Source organism: Erinaceus europaeus, chromosome 12 (assembly GCF_950295315.1).
Source record: "Erinaceus europaeus chromosome 12, mEriEur2.1, whole genome shotgun sequence".
NCBI classification, from domain to species: Eukaryota; Metazoa; Chordata; class Mammalia; order Eulipotyphla; family Erinaceidae; genus Erinaceus; species Erinaceus europaeus.
In genome coordinates this window covers 55,938,903-55,964,052 of record NC_080173.1, presented here as the reverse complement: position 1 = coordinate 55,964,052, position 25,150 = coordinate 55,938,903, and the positions used below count along the sequence as shown (strand labels likewise).

Sequence of the window (25,150 nt, the reverse complement as noted above, 5' to 3'; positions counted from 1 at the left end):
TTTATCATTTCACATCTTAAAATAATAACAGCCTTGTACATAAAAGATTTGAGAATTGTGATGTATGTAAACTTGTCTTGTTTCAACAGCAGTCTCTGTGGAAGGCTTCAGCTGGGGTAACTACATCAATAGCAATAGCTTTATAGCAGCTCCAGTTACCTGCTTTAAACATGTGAGTATGGAATATTCCTTTTATATTGAAATGCTTACTCATTTTTTAAATCTGAAGGTACAAGAATACCTAACCATCATATCCTCAGATGGTCTTTATTATACATGCTAATATATAATATTGTACTTTATGACTTCAGTCAGTTTACAAATGAGTGCCCTATGGTAAAATTGCTGTTTGAAATAATTTTAAACAGGGAAAAGTACTAGTCTAACCCAATTTTCATATTACATTGAATCATGTTAAATTGTTCTTCTGTATATCAAAAATACAGTACTGTTCAAGCGAATAGGGGTATCCAGCATCTGAGGTTGATGAATCTGTCAATGTGAAATCTAATCTTTGTGATTTGAACTGGCACTTCAGAAAAGAAGAATCTTTTTTGCCTGTGTTATCTCCAGATGCAAAATCACAAAAACAAATAGAGATTGTTATGGGGACAAGTAGTCATGCAACTGGTAGAGCGCAAGTGTTAACATGCGCAAGGACCTGGGTTCAAGCCCATGGTTCCCACCTGCAAGGGGGAAGCTTCAAGGGTAGTAAAGCGCTGTTGCAGGTGTCTCTCTCTCTCTACCTTTCTGTCTCCCTCTCTGAGTTTCTCTCTGACTCTATCAAAAAATAAATATGAAAGAAAAAATGGCTGCCAGGAGCACTGGATTCATTATGCAAGCACTGAGCCCCAACAGTAACCCTGGTAGCAACTTAAAAAAAAAAATCTTTTAAGTTTAAAGAAAGGACTGTTGGTAACATTTATGGTCTGATAAATGTAACATTATTTAAAACTATTTGCAGCATTTTTTTTTTTTTTTGGCAAGTAGACTGTTACAGAACATCTGAAGAATTCAGAATGTTTTCAGAATATTTTAAAAAGTACTTGATAAAGTCTTTCCTTTGATTTCATTCTTTTTTGTGTGTGATTTTAATTATCTCTAATAGTGTTTTAACCTAAAGTTTAATTTATATTTAAATGTTCTTTGCTTCTGACCATGTATAGCAAAAAGAAAAATACAAGAATTAATGAATAAAATTTGTTTAAACTTAACATTTTGTTTCTTTTGATTAGTTATATTTAACAGCATGTGAACAAAACTGAGCCATAATTCTTGCTGTGGAAGTCCAAGTAAACATTCATTCATTAATTCATTCATGGCCAATAAAAAAATCTTACTTAGGTAGCCAGGTGGTAGTGCAGTGTTATAAGCGCATGTGGCACAAAGCACAAGGACTAGAGCAAGGCACCTGATTCGAGCCCCTGGCTCCCCACTTGCAGGGGAACCGCTTCACAGGTGGTGAAGCAGGTCTGCAGATGTCTTTCTCTCTCCCTCTCTGTCTTCCCCTCCTCTCTCAATTTCTCTCTGTCCTGTCCAACAACAACAATAGTAATAACAGCAACAAGGGCAACAAAAATGGGGGGGTGGCCTCCAGGAGCAGTGGATTCATAGTGCAGGCACTGAGCCACAGTGAATAACCCTGGCGGCAAAAAATAAATAAAATTTTTTTTAAATCTTACTTAAAGCCAAACAATCCAGTGATAAAAATATAAATGAAAACCAAACTCACTAATTTGCTAGCTTGCTTTCTTAAAAACACAAGTATTAAGTCCTTACTTGTTGGCATATTAACTACCTGAACCAATATAAATAAAATGTTTAGATACTTTATCTCACTGTAAATGTAAACTAGGTGAATTGTCTTATGTAACATTGACAATAGTGTAACATTTGTAAGAAATATAAATTACAAGACAGCAGCAAGTTTATACAATGGAACTACAAAACAAAGACTCAACTTTTTTTCTCTTAGGAGTTTCGTCTATGTCTATGAGCCTGAAAATTAGGTTAAATCCTCAGTCACAGTAATTCTTCCACCCCAGATTCCTAGAATATTTGTCTGTCTTCTAATCAGTCTTTTTATCTTAATTTTAATATTCTGATTTTGTGTTCTTAGGTCATTATTAGACATGTCAGTGTATTTTATGGAATTAGTGTATTTTGAAACTAGTACTTAATAGTCAATATGTATTTTATCTAATGCCCATATCTTTGAATAACAATGCTATATTAAAACTCTTAATAAAAAATCATTGTTGTAATAATGAAATTGAATACTTTTGCTTTACATTTTCAAGATTTGAATACTCTGTCACACAGAATAGAGTAGATTGCCTTTACTGTGTTTCAATAATGATACTGTGGCCTCTTTCTAAGAAGCAAGGCAGTTGTCTACCAGTACTTTATTTTCCGCTCATCTTTCTTTGTTGCCTTCTCAATTAAGAAAAAGATTAATATTGGTCCCAATAAATCTTTTAATCCTTCAATATCTAACCTTGTTCTGGTTCCTAGTAATCTTGATTCTAAGTCCCATCTTTTTTCTCCTTTGAATTTCTACAAAGTTTTAATTCTGTATGCAATATATAATATATAATTCCAAATTATATATTGTGTAGTACTGTTCCCAGCTGGTATATGTATATAAGTCCTACCTCTTATGAGAATGTAAGCTCCTTTAAGGGCAGGGACCGTGTCTTAATTTTTTTGTATCCACCACAGTGCCTAAAACAGTGCTTAGTACATGGGTGCTGAATAAATACTTGTCTTTTAATCAGCTCAAAAAAAATTATATTGGTAACTTCTTAGTATATTTTAATACAAATAAGTTTGCTTTGTCAACTTAAACAGTTTTTGAAGCTATCTGTTTGAGGAAATCATAACCTTGAGTTACCTATACATTATTCCTTTTGAGTTGATTCTTCATGTTTCTGCCTCTGCAATAGTTTCCTGAGTCTTCAAAGAGAATTACTGACTTTGGCTTTAGAATCAGGAGCAACTGGGAGCACAAGATCCTGCTTTTTACCATCAGAATCTTCTAGTTTCTAAGTCTGGATGCAGTCTAACTTTCAGATATATTCTCCAAGACTCTATATGTGTTTTCTCTCCAGCTTGAGCACTTTCCTTGCTCTAATGGAATTCTTTTTGTAAACATCCAGTGTGTGACATGAAATCAGAATTGTTCTGGTTTAATTAGGAATTGAGAGTTGAGGTGGTGTCAGAGCCTTGGTTGCCTTGTTCTTTTCCAGCACAAAGGGTAGCCCACCCGCTTAGAGTAATGATCCCAACTAAATACTTCATGCTTGTGACTGTGATTAGCTCAAAAATCATTGAATTTCAAGAATAGGATTCTTCTTGCTGTGTTCTGTCTTTGAACTTCCGGGAGTTAGTTTCTGTAAGGTGTATCCTAGTGCTATATTTTCTCTTGATAATTGCTACAATTATGCATAGCTGATTGTACTTAGTGGCTCAGTTACAAAGTTTGACATCTCTTAGGATTAGCAGTAGAAATAAAGCCTCAATGGCCATTAAAAATATCTTCTTAGAGGTTGGAATATTAATTAGTATTATCATTACCATATAGCTGATTTATCTATTTTGATGGCACTTTTCAGAACTTACCTAAGTATCAGAATTTCCCCTTTTCCCTGATAATCTAAGAAGAATCTGTACTTAATGGTCTGTACTTAATGATATGGTGTTGTATTCAGAGACATGGTCCTGTCCTTTGCCGCCGCCTTTTTGGGCAGTCTTGAGGTTGGAAACCACTGAATAGGATAATTTCTTATTTATCTACCTACCTATCTATTTATTGTGGAGCCTATGCCCCACATAGAGACAGTTTTACCACACCACCAAAGCTGCTTCTGGTGTCATTACAACTCTCAATATCTTACCAGGGCTTTTACATAGGCCCTATGCATGGCAGGGCAGGCTTTCTACCCAGTAAGCTATTTCTGTTTCTCTGGCCCTGTTAAAATATATATTAAGACTACTTTATTTAGTGGTCCTGGAGGTGGTGCAATGGATAAAGCATTAGACTCTCAAACATTAGATCTTTAGTTCAATTCCCGGCAGCACATGTATTAGAGAGATGTCTGGTTCTTTCTCTGTCATCAATAAGTAAATAAAAATCTTAAAAAATAAAATATTTTTTAAAAAGACTAATTTTATAAGAGAATAAGGTAAGAGAGAAAACCAGAAAATCACTCTGGTGCACACAGTACTGAGCCTTGAACTTGAAACTTCATATTTCAGAGTCCAGTATCCCACTCACAGCACCAATTCCCAGACTGCTGGTAATAATTGAATTTAATTATAAAATCTTACAGTCTCGGCCAGTGAATAGGCATAATGGTTATTCAAGAAGACTTTCATACCTGAGCCTCCAAGGTCCCAGGTTCAATCCCCAGCAGCTAGAACTGAGTAGTGTTCTAATTAAAATTTTTTAAATTAATGAAAATGTTTGCAGCCCAAGAGGTATTACAGGGCCTTTAACCATAAAACCCTGAGTTTCCCTGGCATCACATGTTCCAGAGCCATATTCTATTATTTTTGCAAAAGAAACAAATATAAACACCCTTCATTATCCATGGAATTTACCCAGTGTTGTGTTCCCATGTGGTTCTAAGATAGGATGTGCGGGTAATCTGGCTAGCTAGGCGGGTGTCGCCTTCCTCCCTCACCACTCCATGTGCGTCCCTCCTGAAGCTGTGCGTTCTGTCAAAGAGAACAGCCTTCCCCAAATAGAGAGACTGGTCTTCAGTCAAGGGTATACACATAGCTGCGCTGCCCTGCTAGAACCTCCAAACAAGCTCTTAAGGTCTGTGTGGTTCTTGGGCTTGAACCCAAGGCCTCAGGCACAGTGAGGTGCACATACTGATGCAGGGGTGGAAAACTTTTTTGCTGTTAAGGACCATTAAATTAACATTGGTTTACAATGTTGTTGTATATCTTAGGGATATGATTTAATATGTTGTCATCTTTAAAAATGATTTAATCCATCTCTTGTTACAAGAAAATAAACCCTTGTTATTTTTTTCTAGTAACTGGGTAATAATTAACCAACTTGAGATTTGGGGAAATAATGGTTATGTAATAAACTTTTATGATTGAGGCATTGAGTTCTCAGGTTCATTCTCTGATACCATCATAAACCTGAGTTGAGCAGTGCTCTGATTAAAAAATGATGATGGGGTGGGGGTAGATAGCACAATGGTTATACAAAGAGATTCTCCTGCCTGAGGCTCTAAAGTCCCAGGTTCAATCCCCCACACCACCATAAGCCAGAGCTGAGCAGTGCTTTGGTTTAAAAATAAATGATATTAATATATAACTTTTATAAATGTTATATAAATTATAAGATATATACATATTTAAATGTGGTTTATGTTTCTGTTAATAACTTAAATGTTATTAATCAGCTTTGGGATTTAACCTACTTTTCATAATGGAAAGTATTGTTTTGTGATGTGGTTTTGAATTAAGCCCCATAGGAAAAACATCCTAGTATTGCTCCTTACTCATTCACTACTACTACACATTACTTCTACCTCCAGTTGTGTGAATTTTCCACCCAGCAAACAATTATAAATCATCTAACTGTCCCACAGTCCAGTTCTATGCTGACACTACTTGCCTGGGATCAGCATCAGATACCACAAGTTAAGTTCTCAGTTCATAAGATTGCCCCCACTTCAGGTATCAATCACAGGTCTTGGCTTACTGAATGCACTAAATCATAGTTCAAACTCAGGACATCCCATGCCTCTAGTATTGCAGATAGGAGCTCTACCATAAAACCACCTCCCTGCTACCTGGCCTGCTTTTTCATTATAGTTTTAAAGACACAGAGAGCCATCAAAGGACTGATCCACCATCATAGACCTCTACCTTTTTAAGTCCTTGATGATGTTCCTGGTACTCCATGCTTACCTCCAATAGACCATATATATATATATATATATATATAGTGTGTGTGTGTGTGTGTGTGTGTGTGTGTGTGTGTGTGTGTGTGTATGGCATTTAGCTTTAAGATACTCTTAGTTTTGTTTAAATGCTAACATTGAAATACTTGTATCTCCCCCCCTTTTGATGGTGGGGGGGCTTAAGTTCAAGTGAAAAATGCTTTTTAATATTTAAATTTATGAGAGAGGGAGAGAAAACCACAGTATCACTCAGGCATGTGATACCAGAGATTTAACTCAGGAGTTCATTCTTGAGAGTCCAACACTATCCACTGAACGAACTGCTAGGCTTTGTAAAGTATTTTTTAAAGATTTATTTATATATTGTGGTCCAGGAGGTGGCACAGTGGATAAAGCACTGGACTCAAGCATGAAGTCCTGAGTTCCGATCCCCAGAACCACATGTACCAGAGTGATGTCTGGTTCTTTTTCTCCTATCTTTCTCATTAGTAAATAAATAAAATATATTTTTTTTAATTATAAGTCATGGGGCCAGGTGGTGGCACACCTGGTTGAGCGCACATGTTACAATGCACAAGGACCCAGGTTCGAGACCCCGGTCCCCACTTGAAGGGGGGAAAGCTTCACAAGTGTTGAAGCAGTGCTGCAGTTGTCTCTCGGTCTCTCTCCCACTCTATGACCCCCTTCCCTTTTGATTTCTGACTGTCTCTATTTAGTAAATAAAGATTTTTTTTTTAATTGCATATGTCATCAGAACACTGGTCAGCAAACCAGCTTTTTGTTTCAGATAGAAACAGAAACCCAGCAGCAGAGCTTCTCCCACTGTCATGGCACTCCGAAATGGTGCCCAGATATTCAAGTGAAATACTTCTTTATAACACACTGTAGTGTAGCCCAAAATGTGCTGGTGTGAATTGTGCCTGCAACACACAAAACCTAAAATAATATTCCTTCTGATATGTATTCACAGATTGCAGATTTTAGTTTGACACCTGCACTGTGTAATCTGATGTCTTATGAGTAATGCCTCTACTAAGACCAGAAATGTAGCTGTTCTACTTATTTCTCCATTAAAAATAATTGTAGTTCTATAATTTTTTAAAGTGATCCTTTGAAAATAAGTTGCTAGCAGATAGCTCACCTGGTAGGGCACTTGCCTTGCCATGCATATAATCTGGGCTCAAACTCTGGTACCATGTGGGAATACCATGACAGTAGGAGGAAGTTCTGGTGCTGGGTCTCTCTTGTCTGTCTGAAGGGAAAAAACAAACAAACAAAACAGCTGGGCAGCAGTGAAATCATGTGCAGGGTCCCAGCACTGCAGAACAGATAATAAAACAAGATCAACAGGTGATAGTTCAGTAACAGAGTGTATACCTCCTCTGGATCAGACCTCTTGAACCCCTTTACCCCACAAACTTCTAGTGGAACGGGGGGGCAGGGGGGTGTATACATGTAAGACACACACATACATTTTTTTTTAATCTTTCTCCACAAATGTACCTGCTACTACTTACCTGATCCATTGTAGTCCTCTGGTGCCTCACCTGTAAGTCAAGTGTTTTAAGAAGATAAATCTTTGCAATATGTATCAAAAGTATGTTTTGATTTTTAAATATTTTAAATAGAAACAGATTGAGAGGGAAGTGGGGGATAGAGATGAAAAGCAGAAGAGGGACACCTATAATACTGTTTCACTGTTTGTGATCCTTTTTCCCTGAAGCTGGGGACCACAGACTTGAACCTTTGTCCTTGTGCATTGTCACATGTCTGCTATACCAAGTGGGCCTCCACTTGCCTCCCCCCAGCTGTTTAAAACCCCCTGGTTGATGTTTATATAACAGTAGTTTATAACAAAGTTCATAGCCTGTTTGTTGATTATATTCTTACTGATAAAATAATGTCCTTAAGTACAATTATTTTTCCCTAACCTTAATCACACATGCACATTACTCCATTGCAAGTTGAAGGTGATTATGATTTTTGTATCCATTTCAGCTGATAGAATCATAAACCTGTTTGGGGTGGGGGCGTAAAGAGAATGAAGCACCCAGTAGACCACATTGCCATACCTGAAGACCTGCAGCAGGGAAGATTTAAATGAACCTTCACTTGTGATCTTAGACTCATGGGGTTTGTTTTATTTTGTTTTTTAACTAACCAACTTTAATTGGTTTCTGACATTTGTTAATATTCCCTCTTAATTAGATCTTGTAGTAATGGTACTGCATAGGTTTTCTGCAAGAAAGCAATAGACTAACCTATGGGCCTGTGTGTGTGTGTGTGTGTGTGTGTGTGTGTGTGTGTGTGTGTGTGTGTGTGTGTGTAAGAGGGAAGGGGTGTTAGAGAGGGGAAGAGAAAAAGATACCTGAAGCCCTGCCTCACCATACGTGAAGCTTCCCTCCACCCCCCTCAAGTGAGGGCCAACTCTTTGAGCAGGGTTATGTGCACTCAACCAGCTGTGCCAACACCTGGTCCCATGTGTTTTACATTTTAAAGGGCCCAGATAGCCTATAGATTAGTATCTTAAATTTGGTTCTGTTTTCTAAAATGGTTTGTTTTCCAATTCATAAGCAATACTGATTTAATAATGTTTTTGTTTTTTTTATTAACTATCCAGAACTCTTGTGGTGGGAATTGTATGAAACTGTACCCCTGTTACCTTACAATCTTGTTAATCATTATTAAATCACTAATAAAAAAAAATTAACTATCTTATGACTCACATTAGTACTTTCTGCTTCTTACTCTTTTTATATCACACAATATTCTGTCATTGTTAATCTTATTTCCACCCGTCTGTGTGTCTCCCTTTTTACTTTTCCCCATAAGACCACTAGTCATCTCTGGCTTATGGTGGTAGCGGCGGTGGGGTTGAAACTGGGACTTTGAAGCCTTAGGCATGAAAGTTTTTGCATAGTCATTATACTATCTCCTCTGCCCTCTTTTATACCTCCTTATATTCCACATTTCCCTACTTTTACCACCCACAAAAAAGTAAATTCTGATATGAAATCAAATAGACTTTTTAGAGAAGGAAGACACAAGCTGTTTTTTCTATTTTTGAAATCAGTTGTAGTTAGCAGTTATTTTCTTTCTGGTTGATTGACCTGTAATGTTTTCTCTCCCTTCTCCACCAAATAATGCTTCCTTTTTCTATAATGGATATATTTTAGTAATCATAACACCTGGTAGTCCTAGGGTGTTTTAAAGGTGACATTTTTGTATGCTTGCTGTCATTGGGATAGATTCTTCTTGGTTGTCTATGTGGTGCTTCAGGGCTAACCTTTACCCACTTGAATTCTTTCTTACATTGAAGATTGGTTATCAAAGGGTGGTTACCAAAAGTTGTAGATTGGAAGCTCTGTGGAAGGTGATGAGTATTTCTGTTGTATCATGTATTCAGAGTACCCTCCTAGAGTCTTAAATACCAGCCATCTGAGCAGTTAGAACTGTGTCCTTGGAGTATAGAAAGTAAGATTTTCCACCCAATTATTTTTTAATAGACAGTTAGGTGGAGGTTATCATACTTTTGTGCTGAGAAGCTCTCAGCATTTGGATCTGGCCATATCCTGCAGGACCTGATGACAGCTTACCTTGCAGGGAAGGAGAGTCGCTCCCAGATAGCCCTCACGAGTGGCCCTGGAGCAGGAAATGGTGAAGCAGATCTTCTGGTTTGGGGAGGAGCCTGAGGTGGACCTCTCATCCTGAGTCTGGAAGGTAAATTTGTTGTTACCTGTAAATTATGGTTCTGCTAGTTCATGCTATGCCAATCCAGACTTTCAGAGGTATCCCTCCTGCCAGCAAGAGAAGACAGATGACTTGGATGAAGATGGCTGTCAAGCCCTGGGTCATTTAGTCTTCCCAGTTAAGAATACTCATTTTAAACAAAAGGGCAGACATATCTATGAATTTACCTTGTTTGAACACATGGAGCACATGTTATGCAATGACTATGCTGCTCTTTTTTGTTATTGTTTCTGTGGTTTTTTTGTTTTTTGTAGAGTAAACCATATGGATTGGTTTAAGAGGGCCTAGCAGAACCACAACCTTACAGGCAAGAACAAATGTCACTTTCTGCTACTTTCTCCTATACCAATCCAGACTATAGGGACTAAAACACCCCCTGCTAAAGTGAGCATCGCCTTTGGATTTTTTAAGTGAACATATTGATACTTTGTTTTCCTTAATAAAATATGACTATAAAATTTCTCCAAACGTTAACAATTTTTTAAGCCAATATGATATTGTCATACCATTCAAATGGGATTCCTCTATGCCAAATTCAGTTAACAGTATTGCCAACTCCTTCTAATTGTTAGCACCGATAGCCATGTCTCTTTCTTAACAAAACGTTATAACCATCTCCTAAGATTCAGCAGCCATATGGAAATCAGCTGTCTACCTTCTTTTAATGTGTGCATTTCTTGCACCTATTTGCCCTAATTGGTTCTCACAAAAATTAATACGGTCTTTGTGTTAATATGTCTTAATATAATCTCTGTTATTTATCTTCTTTCCAGCCTCTCCTTTTCTGATCATAATCTGCTGGCAATAGGGATGGCCCTACAGTCTAGAGTGATATAGAGGGAGGTAGCAGAACCTAAAGAACCCAGTCTTTCAATTAAAGAAAAAAAAATAAGTAGCCATAATTGAGATTTATTTATTTACTCATTGTATAATTCAGGGAATATACTCAAGCATTATCCTTCCAGAGTCACAGGCCTCAGTCCCAAAGTTATTTAGGCATATTGATTCATTACTTACCATGGATACAAAACAATAGTCATAAATTGATCGTGTCGTTGATTTCCACACTTAAGAGAGTTCATTTGACATTCTCTTCCTTTATATCAGAAATTCTTTTAAACTACTGCGGGAATTAGAGGTTGATGCTGTTTTAGGCTAATCCTCCTGTTGGGTTAGCAAACACCAAAAAGGGAGAGGACTTGTGTGGAGCCATTTGCCCAGTGTTCATATTGCCTAGTCTATGTAATTCTTAGGTGTCTTTATTTGCTCATCTTTGAGCTTTGAAGCTAACTGGTCATTTTCTGATTTGTTTGTATTAGGTCTTTTATAGCATACCTAATTTTTTGTGTGTGATCAAGGTTCTAAATTATAATGATTATAGATGATTATCATGGACCAGAGAAACTGTTTAGCATTGTCAGAATTTATATTCCTAAGTTGATTTGATTTAATTAATCATTGCATAAACACCAAATAATTGCAAATTGCCTCAAGCTTTAAGGATTAAAATGCTGTAGAAATTGTAGTTTGGAAACATGTATTAGATTTTAAGAAATCTCCTCATAATATTCATCCTGTTTTCTGTGTCCCCATCTTTACCATACGGTTTGGAGGTTAGTGGTAACCAGTTCTAACATTGATAGTTTCCTCTTTGCTTACAATAATTTCTGCATGAGAATTTTGGAATAATCAGATATTTGACATTTTGCCTTGGTATGCGTCTCCAAAAATTCTTCAGCTCTTTTAACTAACTTTATCCAATCCTTTTGCTTAGTTTCTGTTTTAACAGACTATATTTTTACTCTGTGAATTTACCTTACCTTGAAATCATAGGCAGTGAATAAGTTTGTTTGCTTTCCCTGTATTACTAGAAATTACAGATTGGAATTTTTCTTAGTCAGCTTTATTCTGTTAAATCTACTATCAAGTTTGTGGTTCAACTTTTACAAAAACTGCTGTTCAAGTCTTGTCTTAGACTAGACAGTATTAAATTTTGAAGCCAACATGGATCTACTCTCATATACACATATGTGAATTCTCTTCATTGTGAGCTTGACCCTGACACTTGACTTTTTCTCAATTGAATTCTATGAATAACAATTATTTTTAGAAAATAAACTAAGTAGCATTTTAGGTTATTGTTTCTGTTATGCTTCATTTTTAATTATTTATTTTAGGATTATGTTAATAAGATGTTAATTTAATAATTTTTATATGACAGGCACCAATGGGGACCTGCTGGGGTGATATCTCAGAAAATGTGAGAGTAGAAGTTCCCAATACAGACTGCAGCCTGCCTACCAAAGTCTTCTGGATTGCTGGAATTATAAAATTAGCAGGTGAAAAACATACATAATAATCTAATAAGATACTTGTTATTATTGTAACTTTTTTTTAAAGAATTTATTTATTTATTCATGGGAAAGATAGGAGGAGAGAAAGAACCAGCCATCACTCTGGTACATGTGCTTCCGGGGATTGAACTTGGGACCTCATGCTTAAGAGTCTAGTGCCTTAGCCACTGAGCCACCTCCCGGACCACTATTTGTAACTTTTATAAGATAGCATATTTTTGGTTTCTTTTTTATTTATTTAAATTTTTATTAGTGATTTACAAAAAACATAGATACACTTCCACCAACTGTGTACCCATTCCCTCCATTGGAAATTGCAGTGATTCTCCCAAAGTCATAGATATGGGTTGACTATAATTTCTGTAGCTGCCTTTTTTTTTTTTCCCCACTTTTTTCTGTGGTCCTGCCTTCTCTTCCACTTGATGCCAGAACTACGCTTATTACTACTTCCAAATGTCTTTCCTTTTTCCTCTTCTGTCTGTGTCCTGACAAAATTGGGTTCCAGAGCCTTTTAGTCTTCCCCCTAACATTTCTCCCACTCTGTGAGTATGGGCCAAAATCCTTTTTGGGGTGCAGATAGTAGGAAGTCTAATTTCTGTAATAATTGTTTCTCCTCTGGATATTGGTGTTGGCAGGTCGATCCATACCCATAGCCTGTTTCTATCTTTCCATATTGTATTTGTCATTTCTTACACATATTGCCAAATAAATATGAGAGGGTCAACAAATGGGGGGTGGAGAAGACCCTGAAAATGATTCCATTGCATATAGATACACAGATTTCATAGCTGATACAAGCAACCATATTCTTTTTTCTCCATATATATATATATGTGTGTGTGTGTTGTTTTGTTTTCTTATTTGATTGTAGGTTACAATGCCCTTTTAAGATATGAAGGATTTGAAAATGACTCTGGTCTGGACTTTTGGTGCAATATATGTGGTTCTGACATCCATCCAGTTGGTTGGTGTGCAGCCAGTGGAAAACCTCTTGTCCCTCCTAGAAGTAAGTAACTTTAACTGAATATAATTTAAGTATATATATTGTAATGAAATTTTACAAATTGTAACATAGAATTTAAGGGGTTTTTTTTCCAAGTAACTTACGTACAGGAACAACACACTGGTTTTCTCTAATTTTACTGGGTTTTTTTTTTTAATTTAACTTTTTATCTATTGTTACATACAAGGAAATTTGATATGTTTTTTTACAGTTTATGAAGTAATTCTACTCTTTGCTAAAGTGTAACTGGATATTTCTTTTGTTTTAGCTATTCAGCATAAATATACAAACTGGAAAGCTTTTCTAGTGAAACGACTAACTGGTGCCAAAACACTTCCTCCTGATTTCTCACAAAAGGTAAAGACAAAATCTTAGAAGTTTCATGAGCGCTATAGAGAAAGGCAGAAACTTTGGTTTAGTGAGCCAAAGTATTTGTAGACCTTTGTCATGATTTTTGAATTTTTTGTTGTGTGTTTACAGGTTTCAGAGAGTATGCAGTATCCTTTCAAACCCTGCATGAGAGTGGAAGTGGTTGACAAGAGGCATTTGTGTCGAACACGAGTGGCAGTGGTGGAAAGTGTAATTGGAGGAAGACTAAGGCTAGTGTATGAAGAGAGTGAAGATAGGACAGATGACTTCTGGTGTCATATGCACAGCCCATTAATCCATCATATTGGTTGGTCTCGAAGCATAGGTCATCGATTCAAAAGATCTGGTAAGTATCTGTCCCAAGAACTCCTATTGGAAATATTCATTGAGGTTGAATTATACTACTTAGTTATTTTTCTCCACAAAATAGCAACCCAGTTGCCTTACCTACTAGTTCTGCCCTCCTTAGGGAAGGTTCGCATCGGAATATTAGTTTCCTAATTCTTTTATATCCTTCTACATGTTGTCAATTTTTAAATAGCTCATTTTTTGTTCACAGGTACATTTGTTTTATTAAGCTTTCCTTATCTAACCCATTTGAAATATAAATAGCCTTTCTGATTCCATTTAGTTTTCGTCAGAATACCCAAATAATCTGGTTAAAATTAATATTAAACACACTAAAAAATGTTTCTAAAAGTTCCCTAAGGTATTCCAGCATTCTAATTGGCTGGCTGTATTTTAACAGCACATGTACTTTAAAGGAAGACTTTAATTAGAATATTAATTCACCATAAATGTAAAAGGCGTGTACTTTTGCCATGTTTTAGAGTATGCATACCTTGTGAGTTTGAAACCTTCAAAGAAACGTGGTTTTTAGTCTTCTCACAAATGCTGACAGATTAGTATGTAACTTTTCCTTGTAGATATTACAAAGAAACAGGATGGACATTTTGATACACCACCACATTTATTTGCTAAGGTAAGAAGTTTTTATAAAAACCCTCATTTGTAAATTAGGTTTGAAAGAGGGTTGTGGGTTTCTTCCTAAAATTATGAAAATCACAACTATATGTTCATTTAAAAAGGATTAAGACTTAGTAATACATAGTAATACATAGGTGTCACAACTATTATGATTTTTCTTATATTTTATTTGCCTGGATTTCCACTATTCCCTAGTAGAAGTTATAGTTAATGCTACAAGGTAGTTAGGAGAAAGCATTTGATATCCTCATTTTGTAAACCTTTTCAAATTGGTAATGTTTTTACTAATAAAATAGTCGCTTGTATATAACAGTACATATGCTTTCCTGTAATTCTTTAGGTAAAAGAAGTAGACCAGAGTGGGGAATGGTTCAAGGAAGGAATGAAATTGGAAGCTATAGACCCATTAAATCTTTCTACAATATGTGTTGCAACCATTAGAAAGGTAAGATAATAGTTTTTTAAATGTGGAAATGCAGTTACAGGAATAAGATTTATGTACCAAGAGAAGGATACCCCTCAAATACTCAATTTAACAAAGTATGGTAGGGGACAGTAGGTTAAAGGCTGATAAAGGAGATGGACTATAGTGAGGTAAGTGTGGAGTTCAGTGGGAGGGCAGGTGTGCTGACTTACTTTGAGGTTATGTGAAATTGTAACCCTGACACAATACAATGTTAATACTTCATTAAAAAATTTTTAAATAATAAACATTATGGGGAGTCGGGCAGTAGCGCAGCGGGTTAAGCGCAGGTGGCGCTAAGCACAAGGACCAGTGGAAGGATCCCAGTTCGAGCCCCCGGCTCCCCACCTGCAGGGGAGTCACTTCACAGGTGGTGAAGCAGGTCTGCAGGTGTCTGTCTTTCTCTCCCCCTCTCTGTCTTCCCCTCCTCTCTCCATTTCTGTCTTATCCAACAACAATGACATCAATAATAACTACTACAACAACAAAACAACAAGGGCAACAAAAGGAATAAATAAATAAATTTAAAAAATAATAAACATTATGAAATGTATATCTGAATTTTTACTAGAGAGGCTACTGGTGACTTCAAAGTACATTTATTTGAATTTTCCTTTTTTTTTCTTCAGTTACTTACTTAATATAATGGTTTATAGTACTACTGAGTTTCCTTATCAAAGGCATTCTCATAATTATATAGCTGGTTGTCAGAATTGTCAGCTTCAGTGTACTCTCTTTATGGAAGTATATACTGAATTGGAGGAATCCCAGGTTCAGTCCCCCGTACCACCATAAACCAGAACTGAGAGGGCCTGGTGATAGCACAGCAGGTTAAGCGCACATAGCACGAAGTGCCAAGGACTGTCATAAGGATCCCGGTTCGAGCCCCCGGCTCCCCACCTGCAGGGGGGTCGCTTCACAGACAGTGAAGCATGTCTGCAGGTGTCTTTCTCTCACTCCCTCTCTCTTTTTTTTTTATTTTTTTAATATTTATTTATTTTCCCTTTTGTCGCTGAGGCTGTTTTTGATTGTTGTTGTAGTTGTTGTTGTTATTGATGTCTTCGTTGTTATTGATAGGACAGAGAGCTCCCTCCCTCTCTCTTTCTTTTTTTTTTTTTATTTATTTATTTATTTATTTTCCCTTTTGTTGCCCTTGTTGTTTAACATTGTTGTGGTAATTGATGTCGTTGTTGGATAGGACAGACAGAAATGAAGAGAGGAGGGGAAGACAGAGAGGGGGAAAGAAAGATAGACACATGCACACCTGCTTCACCGCCTGTGAAGCGACTCCCCTGCAGGTGGGGAGCCGGGGGCTCGAACTGGGATCCTTACGTCGGTCCTTGCGCTTTGCGCCACATGCGCTTAACCCACTACGCCACCGCCCGACTCCCTCCCTCTCTCTTTCTACGCCTCCTCTCTCAATTTCTCTCTGTCCTATCCAACAAAAATGATAGTGATGACAACAACAATAAACAACAAGGCCAACAAAAAGGAACCCTGGAGGTAAATAAATAAATAAATAACCAGAACTGAGCAATGCTCTGGTAAAAAAAAAAAAAAAAAAAAAAGTTACTCTTCATTTTATTTATTTATTTTTCCTCTAGGCTTATTGCTGGGGCTTGGTGCCAGGACTACAAATCCACTACTCCTGGCAGACTTTTTTTTTTTTTTTCATTTTGTTGGATAGGACAGGGAAATTGAGAAGGGAAGGGGGAAGATAGAGAGGGGAAAAGATAGACACCTGCAGACCTGCTTCATGGTTTATAAAGCGACTCCCCTGGAGGTGGGGAGCCAGGAGCTCAAACTGGGATCTTTGCACAGGTCCTTGGCGCTTTGTACTATGTGTACTTAACCCGATGGGCCACCACCCAACCCCCAATAAATATTTTTAAATCAGAAACTTAAGGATTAAGAAGTAGTAGGCCACTCTTCTTCCTTTAAAAAAAAAAAGTGGGGGCTGGGTAGTGGCACACCTGGTTGAGTACACATGTTACAGTGCACAAGGACCCAGGTTCAGGGCTGCAGGTGTGTCTCTCTGTCTCCCTCTCTCTCCCTTCCTCTCAATTTCTGGCTGTCTCCAAAAAATAAATAAAGATTAAAAAAAATTTTTTAAGTGGCAGAAATTATAAGGTTATTGATTGGTAGAAGTCTGCGAGATAATGTCTTCAGAATAATAGTCAGTGGCCCAGGAAGTGGTACAGTGGCTAAAGCTCTTTTAACTTAGAAGCACAAAATGCCCAGTTCATTGGGCATTCAGTTCAAATGCCCTTGGGTTACATGTTTTGGTGTTATCATTATTATTTTTTTTTCTTGATAGGACAGAGAAATTGAGAGAGGGGGAGAGACGGATACCTACAGACTTGCTTCACTGCCTGCGAAGCAACTCCCCTGCAGGTGGGGAGCCGGGGGCTCGAACAGGGATCCTACGCCAGTCCTTGCACTTTGTGCCATGTGCACTTAACCTGCTGCACTACCGCCTGGCCCCCATTAATAAATATTTTAAAAAATAATAATAATCAGGTATTAGTTACAATGGGGAGGCTAGAATTTAAAGGGAACATCTTATGATAAAGGAATTGGAGGGGCCAAGCACTGGCACGTCTGTTATCATGTATGAGGACCTAGGTTCAAGGCCCTGGTCCCCACCTGTAGATAGAAAGTGTCAGAAATAATGGAGCAGTGCCACAGGTGTCTCTTCTCTACCTTTCTCTGCTCCCCTTTCCCCCCACACACACACAGAGACACATTCTCTCTATCAAAAAGAGGGAGGGAAACAGGATTTAAAAAGTCACTGCTTCAAGGTTCTTGAACCTCGGTCCTTGGGCACTATAATGTTTGTGTTTTACCAGTTATGCCACCTCATAGCCCTTCCTAAAATATTTTAATGGAATGGACATAGATAAGTATTAGAGTGTAAGAGGTGTTTTTGGAGTAAGCTATCAATAGTAATAGGGCAAGATGGAGTTTTGGGGACAACTTTTTTTTTTAATTAGTATTGGATAGAGCAAGAAATTGAGAGGGGAGGGAGAGAGGGAAGGAGGGGTGGGATTAGAGAGCATAATAGTTATTCAGAGATTCTCATGCCTGAGGCTCCAAAGTCCTAGGTTCAATCCCCGGCACCACCATACACCAGAGCTGATCAGTGCTCTAATAAAATTTAAAAAAAGAGAGAGAGATAGACACCTGCAGCTCTACTTCACCTCTCATGAAGCTTTCCCCCTGCAGGTGGAGAACAGGGGCTTGAATTGGGTCCTTGTACACTAAACTAGGTGCCTAACCAGGTGTGCCACCACCTGGCCCCGAGGACAATATCTTACAACCATATGAGACACCAAAAAGAAAATTTAACACTGTTGTATTCTTTGACCTTTCCACCAGAGGAACACTCTTTATCTGTGATACAAGAGATTGAGTTGTACCTTAAAGGAGGTAGAAAGGGTTTGAAAAAGTTCTTCTGTGATAAATGAGAGAAAAAAAGGAAATTTGTAGCATTTAGAGCCTAGAAAAGACTAGATTTAAAAAAAAAAAAAAAAAAAAAAACACTCCACAGTGCTCAAGGACCCGTGTTCGAGCCTCCAGTCTCCACCTGTAGAGGGAAAGCTTTGCAAGTGGTGAAGCAGGGCTGCAGATGTCTCTCTTTCTCTCTCCCTCTCTATCTCCCCAACCCTCTCAATTTCTGGCTGTCTCTATTCAATAAATAAAGATAATTAAAAAAAAATTTTTTTTTAATGTACTCGAGTGTCGGGCAGTACCACAGCAAGTTAAGTGCACATGGTGCAAAGTACCAAGGACCGGCATGAGGATCCCAGTTGGAGCACCTGGCTCCCACCTGCAGGGGGATCACTTCACAGGTTGTGAAGCAGGTCTGCAAGTGTCTTATCTTCCTCTTCCCCTCTCTATCTCCTCTCTCGATTTCTCTCTGTCCTATCCAACAACATCAGTGACAACAGTAACAATAATGACAACAAGAGCAACAAAATGGGAAAAATAGCATCCAGGAGCAGTGGATTCGTAGTGCAGGCACCAAGCCTCAGCAATAACCCTGGAGGCAAAAAAAAAAAACACTCAACCCAATTTGATGATGGCACAATGTAGCCATCAGCCTTAACCCTTGGCAAATGCACTATTTTTCTTGGACTTCAGAAATCACTTTCTAAGATTTGGGCGGTAGCGCAGCGGGTTAAGTGCAGGTGGCGTAAAGTGGAAGGACTGGCTTAAGGATCCCGGTTCAAGCCCCCGGCTCCCCACCTGCAGGGGTGTCACTTCACAAGCGGTGAAGCAGGTCTACAAGTGTCTATTTTTCTTTCCCCCCCCCCCGTCTTCCCCTCCTCTCTCCATTTCTCTCTGTTCTATTAAAAAAAAGAAAAGAAATAACTTTCTGCTAACCTACACGTGTTTCTGACATGCACTAAAATTCACATTGATTTTTATTATAATTTCCATTATTTAGCATCATACAACAGCCACAAATTTTTCACTTTTAAGAAATCTTTAGTAGATTTTCCCTTTATTTTCCCCCCTTTTGTAGGATGTAACTTAAGGTAAAGGCTTGTTTTAAAATTGGATATATAGATTCAAATACTTGGAATTTTTTTATTTTTAAAGGTGCTGGCTGACGGATTCCTGATGATTGGGATCGATGGCTCAGAAGCAGCAGATGGATCTGACTGGTTCTGTTATCATGCGACCTCCCCTTCTATTTTCCCAGTTGGTTTCTGTGAAATTAACATGATTGAACTTACTCCACCCAGAGGTACTTCTTCCTGATACATACACTGGGTTTTCATCCTTTCTGAAGGCATACCATGTGAAAAGTAATACATCCCATGATTTCTTGCTCTGTGAAAAGACAGTGTGCATGTGTGTGTGTGCACACGAGTGCATGTTACATAACAAGCTGTGTGGTGCTCTAAAAACAAAGCACTTTTCTGGCTAGCTTTAATTAAGTTAGAGTAGTATAAATTTTTTTCCTGAACATCTGTAAGATATGAATTAGAGTTTCAAGCCCTATTGAAATTGTGATGTAGGCTCAATTAATTGTTGCATATATAAACCTTAAAACAGTTACTTTTTTAGCTTTTGAGGGAAAGCAACATTTTTTAAATTACTGTATGACTTTTTTAAAAGAAAGCATATCCTTCAAAGGAACCTTCCTACACTGCTGGAGGGGAATGTCAGTTGGTCCAACTCCTGTGGAGAGCAGTCTGGAGAAATCTCGGAAGGCTAGAAATGGACCTGCCCTATGATCCTACAATTCCTCTCCTGGGCATATATCCTAAGGAACCCAACATACCCATCCAAAAAGATTTGTGTATACCTATATTCATAACAGCACAATTTGTAATAGCCAAAACCTGGAAGCAACCCGGTGTCCAACAACAGATGAGTGGCTGAGCAAGTTGTGGTATATATACACAATAGAATACTACTCAGCTGTTAAAAATGGTGATTTTACTATATTCAGCCCATCTTGAATGGAGCTTAAAGAAACCATGTTGAGTGAAATAAGTCAGAAACAGGGGTGAATATGGGATGATCTCATTCACAGGCAGAGGTTGAGTAAGATTAGAAGAGAAAACACTAAGCAGAACCTAGACTTGACTTGGTGTTTTACTCCCAAGTAAAAGAATGGGGGGGGGGAGGTAACAAGTCCTGGAAAAAGACAGAAGACCTAGAGAGGGTTGTATTGTGTGGAAAACAGAAATGTTATGCATGTACAAATGATTGTATTTACTGTCAAATGTGAAATATTAATCCCCAATAAAGGGGAAAAAATAAGAAGGAAGCATATCCTTGAATAGCTCTCTGACATAACCAGTACTTTCGCTGAGTTTAATATGAATCTTGAATTTTTCTCTTAAGAAGAGGGATGACGTGGTCTGGGAGGTGGCACATTGGATAAAGCTTTGGATTCTCAACCATGGGGTCCTGAGTTCAATCCCTGGCAGCACATGTACCAGAGTGATGTCTGGTTCTTTCACTCTGTCCTCATGTCTTTCTCTTAAATAAATTAATTTTTAAAAAATAGAAGAAGAAGAGGGGTGAGGATGACTCAGGAGATGACAATGACTAAAGCACTGAACTCTCAAGCATGAAGTCTTTAGATCAATCCCATGTATTACATGCGTTGGTGATCCTAGCTGCTGCTGCTCCTCCCCCCTCCTCATAAACAAATATTTGGGGGGGTGGGGGGCAGAAGGGAGTAATAGGAGATAGCTTCACCAGCTAGAGCTTTGCTGTGTGAAGCCCTGATTTTGAGCCCCTACACCACATGGGAGCACTATGGATGTCACCAAGGCAACTCCATGGATGGTAGGTTAGTGCTGCAATGTCTCTTCCTCTGTCTTCTCTCATTTTTAATTCTCTGTCTATAATGATGAAATATTGTCCTGGGGAAGCCACTCAGTCGTATCACGCATCTGTGAGATCCAGAACTGTAGAATTAAATAGAAAAATTAGGGGTGGGAGTAGATAACATAATAGTTATACAAAATCACTCTCCTTCCTGAGGCTCCTAAGTCCCAAGTCAATCCCTTGCACCACCATAAACCGGGACTGAGCAGTGCTCTGGTAAGAGAGAGAGAAGGAAAAATAGGCCAAGAAGGTTGCTTGGGCAGTGTCATACAGGCAAGAGGCTATTTGCTCACTCCTTAGCACCATATAAAAATGAAGGGAGTGATGGGAGGGCACTAAAATGGTGTTATAGAAAGTTTTCTGAGCCAGTTTTCATTCTCTTAAAGATTACACCTCATGGCTCAGGAGTTGGTGCAGTGGATAAAGCACTGGACTCTGAAGCATAAAGTCCTGAGTTCAGTCCCTGACGGCACGTGTACCAGAATGATGTTTGGTTCTTTCTCATTAATAAATAAATAAAAACCTTTAAAAAGATTAAAAAAAAAAAGATTTTACCTCAACATGCTCAATGCTAGACTGTTCTAATGAGTCTAATATAAAAAAAATTTTTTTTAAGTCTGTTGCTCCTATGGTAGACAGACTTGAGGAGAGCTGCTTTTGCATTTAAGTGGTCTCAACAGAAAAGGAAATTCCTCTAGCAAGGAAGGAATTAGTGTTAGTAGCAATTACTGGCACAGCAAAAGGCATAGGACTTGGAAGCATACCTGATTTCAGTACAGTCATGCTCTGATTCTCCCATTCGTTTTTTTGTAAATGTACAGCCCAGGAAGTAATCCAGTGGCTAGAGCAAAATTGATGTTGTGGTTCTTTCACTCTATCTCCCTCCCCCCTTCCCTCCTTCACTGTCTTGTCTCTCTCAAAAAGTCAATGTAAAAACCCAGTGATGAGCAGGCAGGAAAAAAGCTTATGCCTGCACCAGAGAGTTAGCATAGTGGTTATGCAAATTACTTTTAATCCTTTGGGCTCTCAGGTCCCAGGTTCAGTCCCTTCTATCACTGTAAACCAGAGCTGAGAAGTGCTGAGAAGGAAAAAAATGTGTGTGTGTGTGTGTGTGTGTGTGTGTGTGTGTGTGTGTGTGTGTGTGTGTGTGTGTGTGTGTGTGTGTGTGATTCATTTTGTATCAACCTGGCTGATAAGGAAAAAAAATTGAGTGTGTGTGTGTGATTCATTTTGTATCAACCTGGGAGGTGGCACAGTGTTGAACTTGTGGGCATGAGGTCCTCCTACCTGCTTTTGACTCCAGCATCATAAATGTTAAAGGAGTGATGCTCTGTTCTGGTTCTGTCTCCTACTCTGTTTCTCTGCTCTGCTTCTCCCCCCCCCCCATATACACCCATGTATTAATAAATATTGGGTTATTAGAGAAGTCATGACACTTTTGCATTGAAAAATAGAAAAGTCTGTCCTGACTTTTCTGATAACCCAATAAATCTTTGTTTTATTAATCTGTTAGTGATTTAATATTGAGTTACAAAGTTATGAGATAACAGGTATAATTCCATACTGTTCCCACCACCAGAATTCTGTGCTCCCGTTTTCTCCATTGGAAGCTGCAGTAGTTCTCCAAAGGTTAAATAAGTCTTTTAAAAAGAATTAACCTGGGGGTCAGGTGGTAGCACAGCGGGTTAAGCGCACGTGGTGCAAAGCGCAAAGACCGGCGTAAGGATCCCGGTTCAAGCCCCCAGCTCCCCATCTGCAGGGAAGTCGCTTCACAGGTGGTGAAGCAGGTCTGCAGGTGTCTGTCTTTCTCTCCCCCTCTCTGTCTTCCCCTCCTCTCTCCATTTCTCTCTGTCCTATCCAACAACAGATGACATCAACAACAACAATAATAAACACAACAAGGTTACAACAACAAGGGCAACAAAAGGGGGAAAAAATGGGCTCCAGGTGCAGTGGATTCATGGTGTAGGCACCAAGCCCCAGCAATAACCCTGAAGGCAAAAATAATAATAATAATAATCCAAAAAAATAAATAAAAGAATTAATCGTGTAACCTAAAATCTGATATTTTAGTATGTACGGAGTTCCTTCTTAACCTACATTTTAATGTTACGCTATTTTTAAATGAACTGCTAGCTAAATCAGTTGTATTTTTCAGGTTATACAAAACTTCCTTTTAAATGGTTTGACTACCTCAGGGAAACTGGCTCCATTGCAGCACCAGTAAAACTATTTAATAAGGTAAATTTAAACAATGGCATAATTATATGAAATTATTGGTGCCTCACAAGTGCAAATTATTGTTGATCAAAATGTTTGCATTAGATAAGAATTTTGTTGTGTAGATTTAACATTGTTTAATACATGTATTATTAAAAAACATGTTTTTTCTTTACCTAGTAGCTTATTATAAATTTTACTTCATTTTTATTCTAAAATTAAAATTATGCTTTTCCTAGCTAGTTTTCAAATGCTTCATGTTTTTAAATGTATCATATCCCAGCACTTAAAGACTTAGATTTCAGTTATCATTTGGTTTCATTGTTTTGTTTTGTTTTATTTTATTCTTAGTGCTAGTAGAGTTATATATTCTTTTCACCAGTGGTAATGTCTTATTTTTCCATAATAGGATGTTCCAAATCATGGATTTCGTGTAGGAATGAAATTAGAAGCAGTAGATCTCATGGAGCCACGATTGATATGTGTAGCCACAGTAACTCGAATTATTCATCGTCTCTTGAGGATACACTTCGATGGATGGGAAGAAGAGTATGATCAGTGGGTAGACTGTGAGTCCCCTGACCTCTATCCTGTAGGGTGGTGTCAGTTAACTGGATATCAACTACAGCCTCCGGCATCACAGTGTAAGTTGGTATACAGAAAAGTTGTCCTTTTATAAAAATCAGCACTTCTCACATAAGTATATAGGAAAAGAATATACATATGTCTGATTGTTTTCCAGGTAAGATAATACAGAACTATCACAGAATCAGACCACATGTGGCATGGCCATGTAAATTCAGTTACATAATGACTATAGAATTCTGCACAACAATAGGAACACTCATTAAGTTAAACTATATTTTAACAACTTTAAATTATAGATTAAAATGTATTGCTATTTAATACATGCTTGCTGAATAGTGGGGTGTGATACTGAAATTCATAGTTTTTACAAAAACAAGTACTCTTACAAGAACAAGTATCATGTACTTTTTATAAGCACATTGGTCTTGATAAAGATAGTTTATCTTAACTGTCTAGAGTTAAACACAATCATCTGGTACAAATTTTCCCATTTTATTTTTCAGCATCAAGAGAAAGCCAATCAAGTTCATCAAAACAGAAGAAAAAGGCAAAGTCCCAGCAATACAAAGGACATAAGAAAAGTGGGTCACCACATAGTGTTTATACACATTGGCTAAATTCAATCATTGTTTTCTTTCACAGAAAATGATAGGTGTTGGAGAGCCAATGGCTGTGAATTACTATGCTTAAAGGTGCAGTATGCCATAAAAGGCAAACCTTTTCAATACTGAGGAACTCTTAGATTTGATAGGAAAAATGTTACCATAGTACTTATAATGTGAAAGAATAAAATCTACAAATGATTCTTGAAATAACATGTAAATCCACTGAAAACTTTTTTTTTAACTTTTATATTAAAAAACAAGTACTTAATACCATACAGTAGACTTAGAGCCTAGTAAGCCTATCCTTAAAAACATATTATTTTCTAGAACGGTATTTATAGGAAGTTGAAATTGATGGCTAAAAAAAGGTATGGAGTTTGAGAAAACTTAAATATAAAAAATAGATTTTAATGATTTTATATTTTACCTAACAATGAATAGTTGTTGCCATTAATAGCCAAAATAGTACATAGTATACTCTACTTCGACTTGAATATTTTAAAATAGTTTTCCCCTCCGTAGGTTTTTTT

At 37.7% G+C, this 25,150-nt stretch overlaps 1 protein-coding gene across 10 annotated transcripts in view; it reads left to right on the top strand.

Annotated features, from left to right (window-relative positions):
* Nucleotides 1-25,150, top strand: part of MBTD1 (mbt domain containing 1) — a 64,825-nt gene that overhangs the window by 26,860 nt on the left and 12,815 nt on the right. For 9 of the 10 annotated variants that reach the window (XM_060203760.1, XM_060203757.1, XM_060203759.1 and 6 more), the window contains 11 exons: nucleotides 90-172; nucleotides 11,899-12,016; nucleotides 12,903-13,037; nucleotides 13,303-13,391; nucleotides 13,515-13,749; nucleotides 14,330-14,385; nucleotides 14,731-14,835; nucleotides 19,459-19,606; nucleotides 23,366-23,448; nucleotides 23,837-24,071; nucleotides 24,519-24,596. In XM_060203760.1, the coding sequence (XP_060059743.1) occupies nucleotides 90-172; nucleotides 11,899-12,016; nucleotides 12,903-13,037; nucleotides 13,303-13,391; nucleotides 13,515-13,749; nucleotides 14,330-14,385; nucleotides 14,731-14,835; nucleotides 19,459-19,606; nucleotides 23,366-23,448; nucleotides 23,837-24,071; nucleotides 24,519-24,596 (1,365 nt within the window). Of the gene's footprint in view, nucleotides 1-89; nucleotides 173-9,530; nucleotides 9,648-11,898; nucleotides 12,017-12,902; nucleotides 13,038-13,302; nucleotides 13,392-13,514; nucleotides 13,750-14,329; nucleotides 14,386-14,730; nucleotides 14,836-19,458; nucleotides 19,607-23,365; nucleotides 23,449-23,836; nucleotides 24,072-24,518; nucleotides 24,597-25,150 lie in introns of those variants that run through there. The other variant, XM_060203764.1, reaches the window with a different exon arrangement.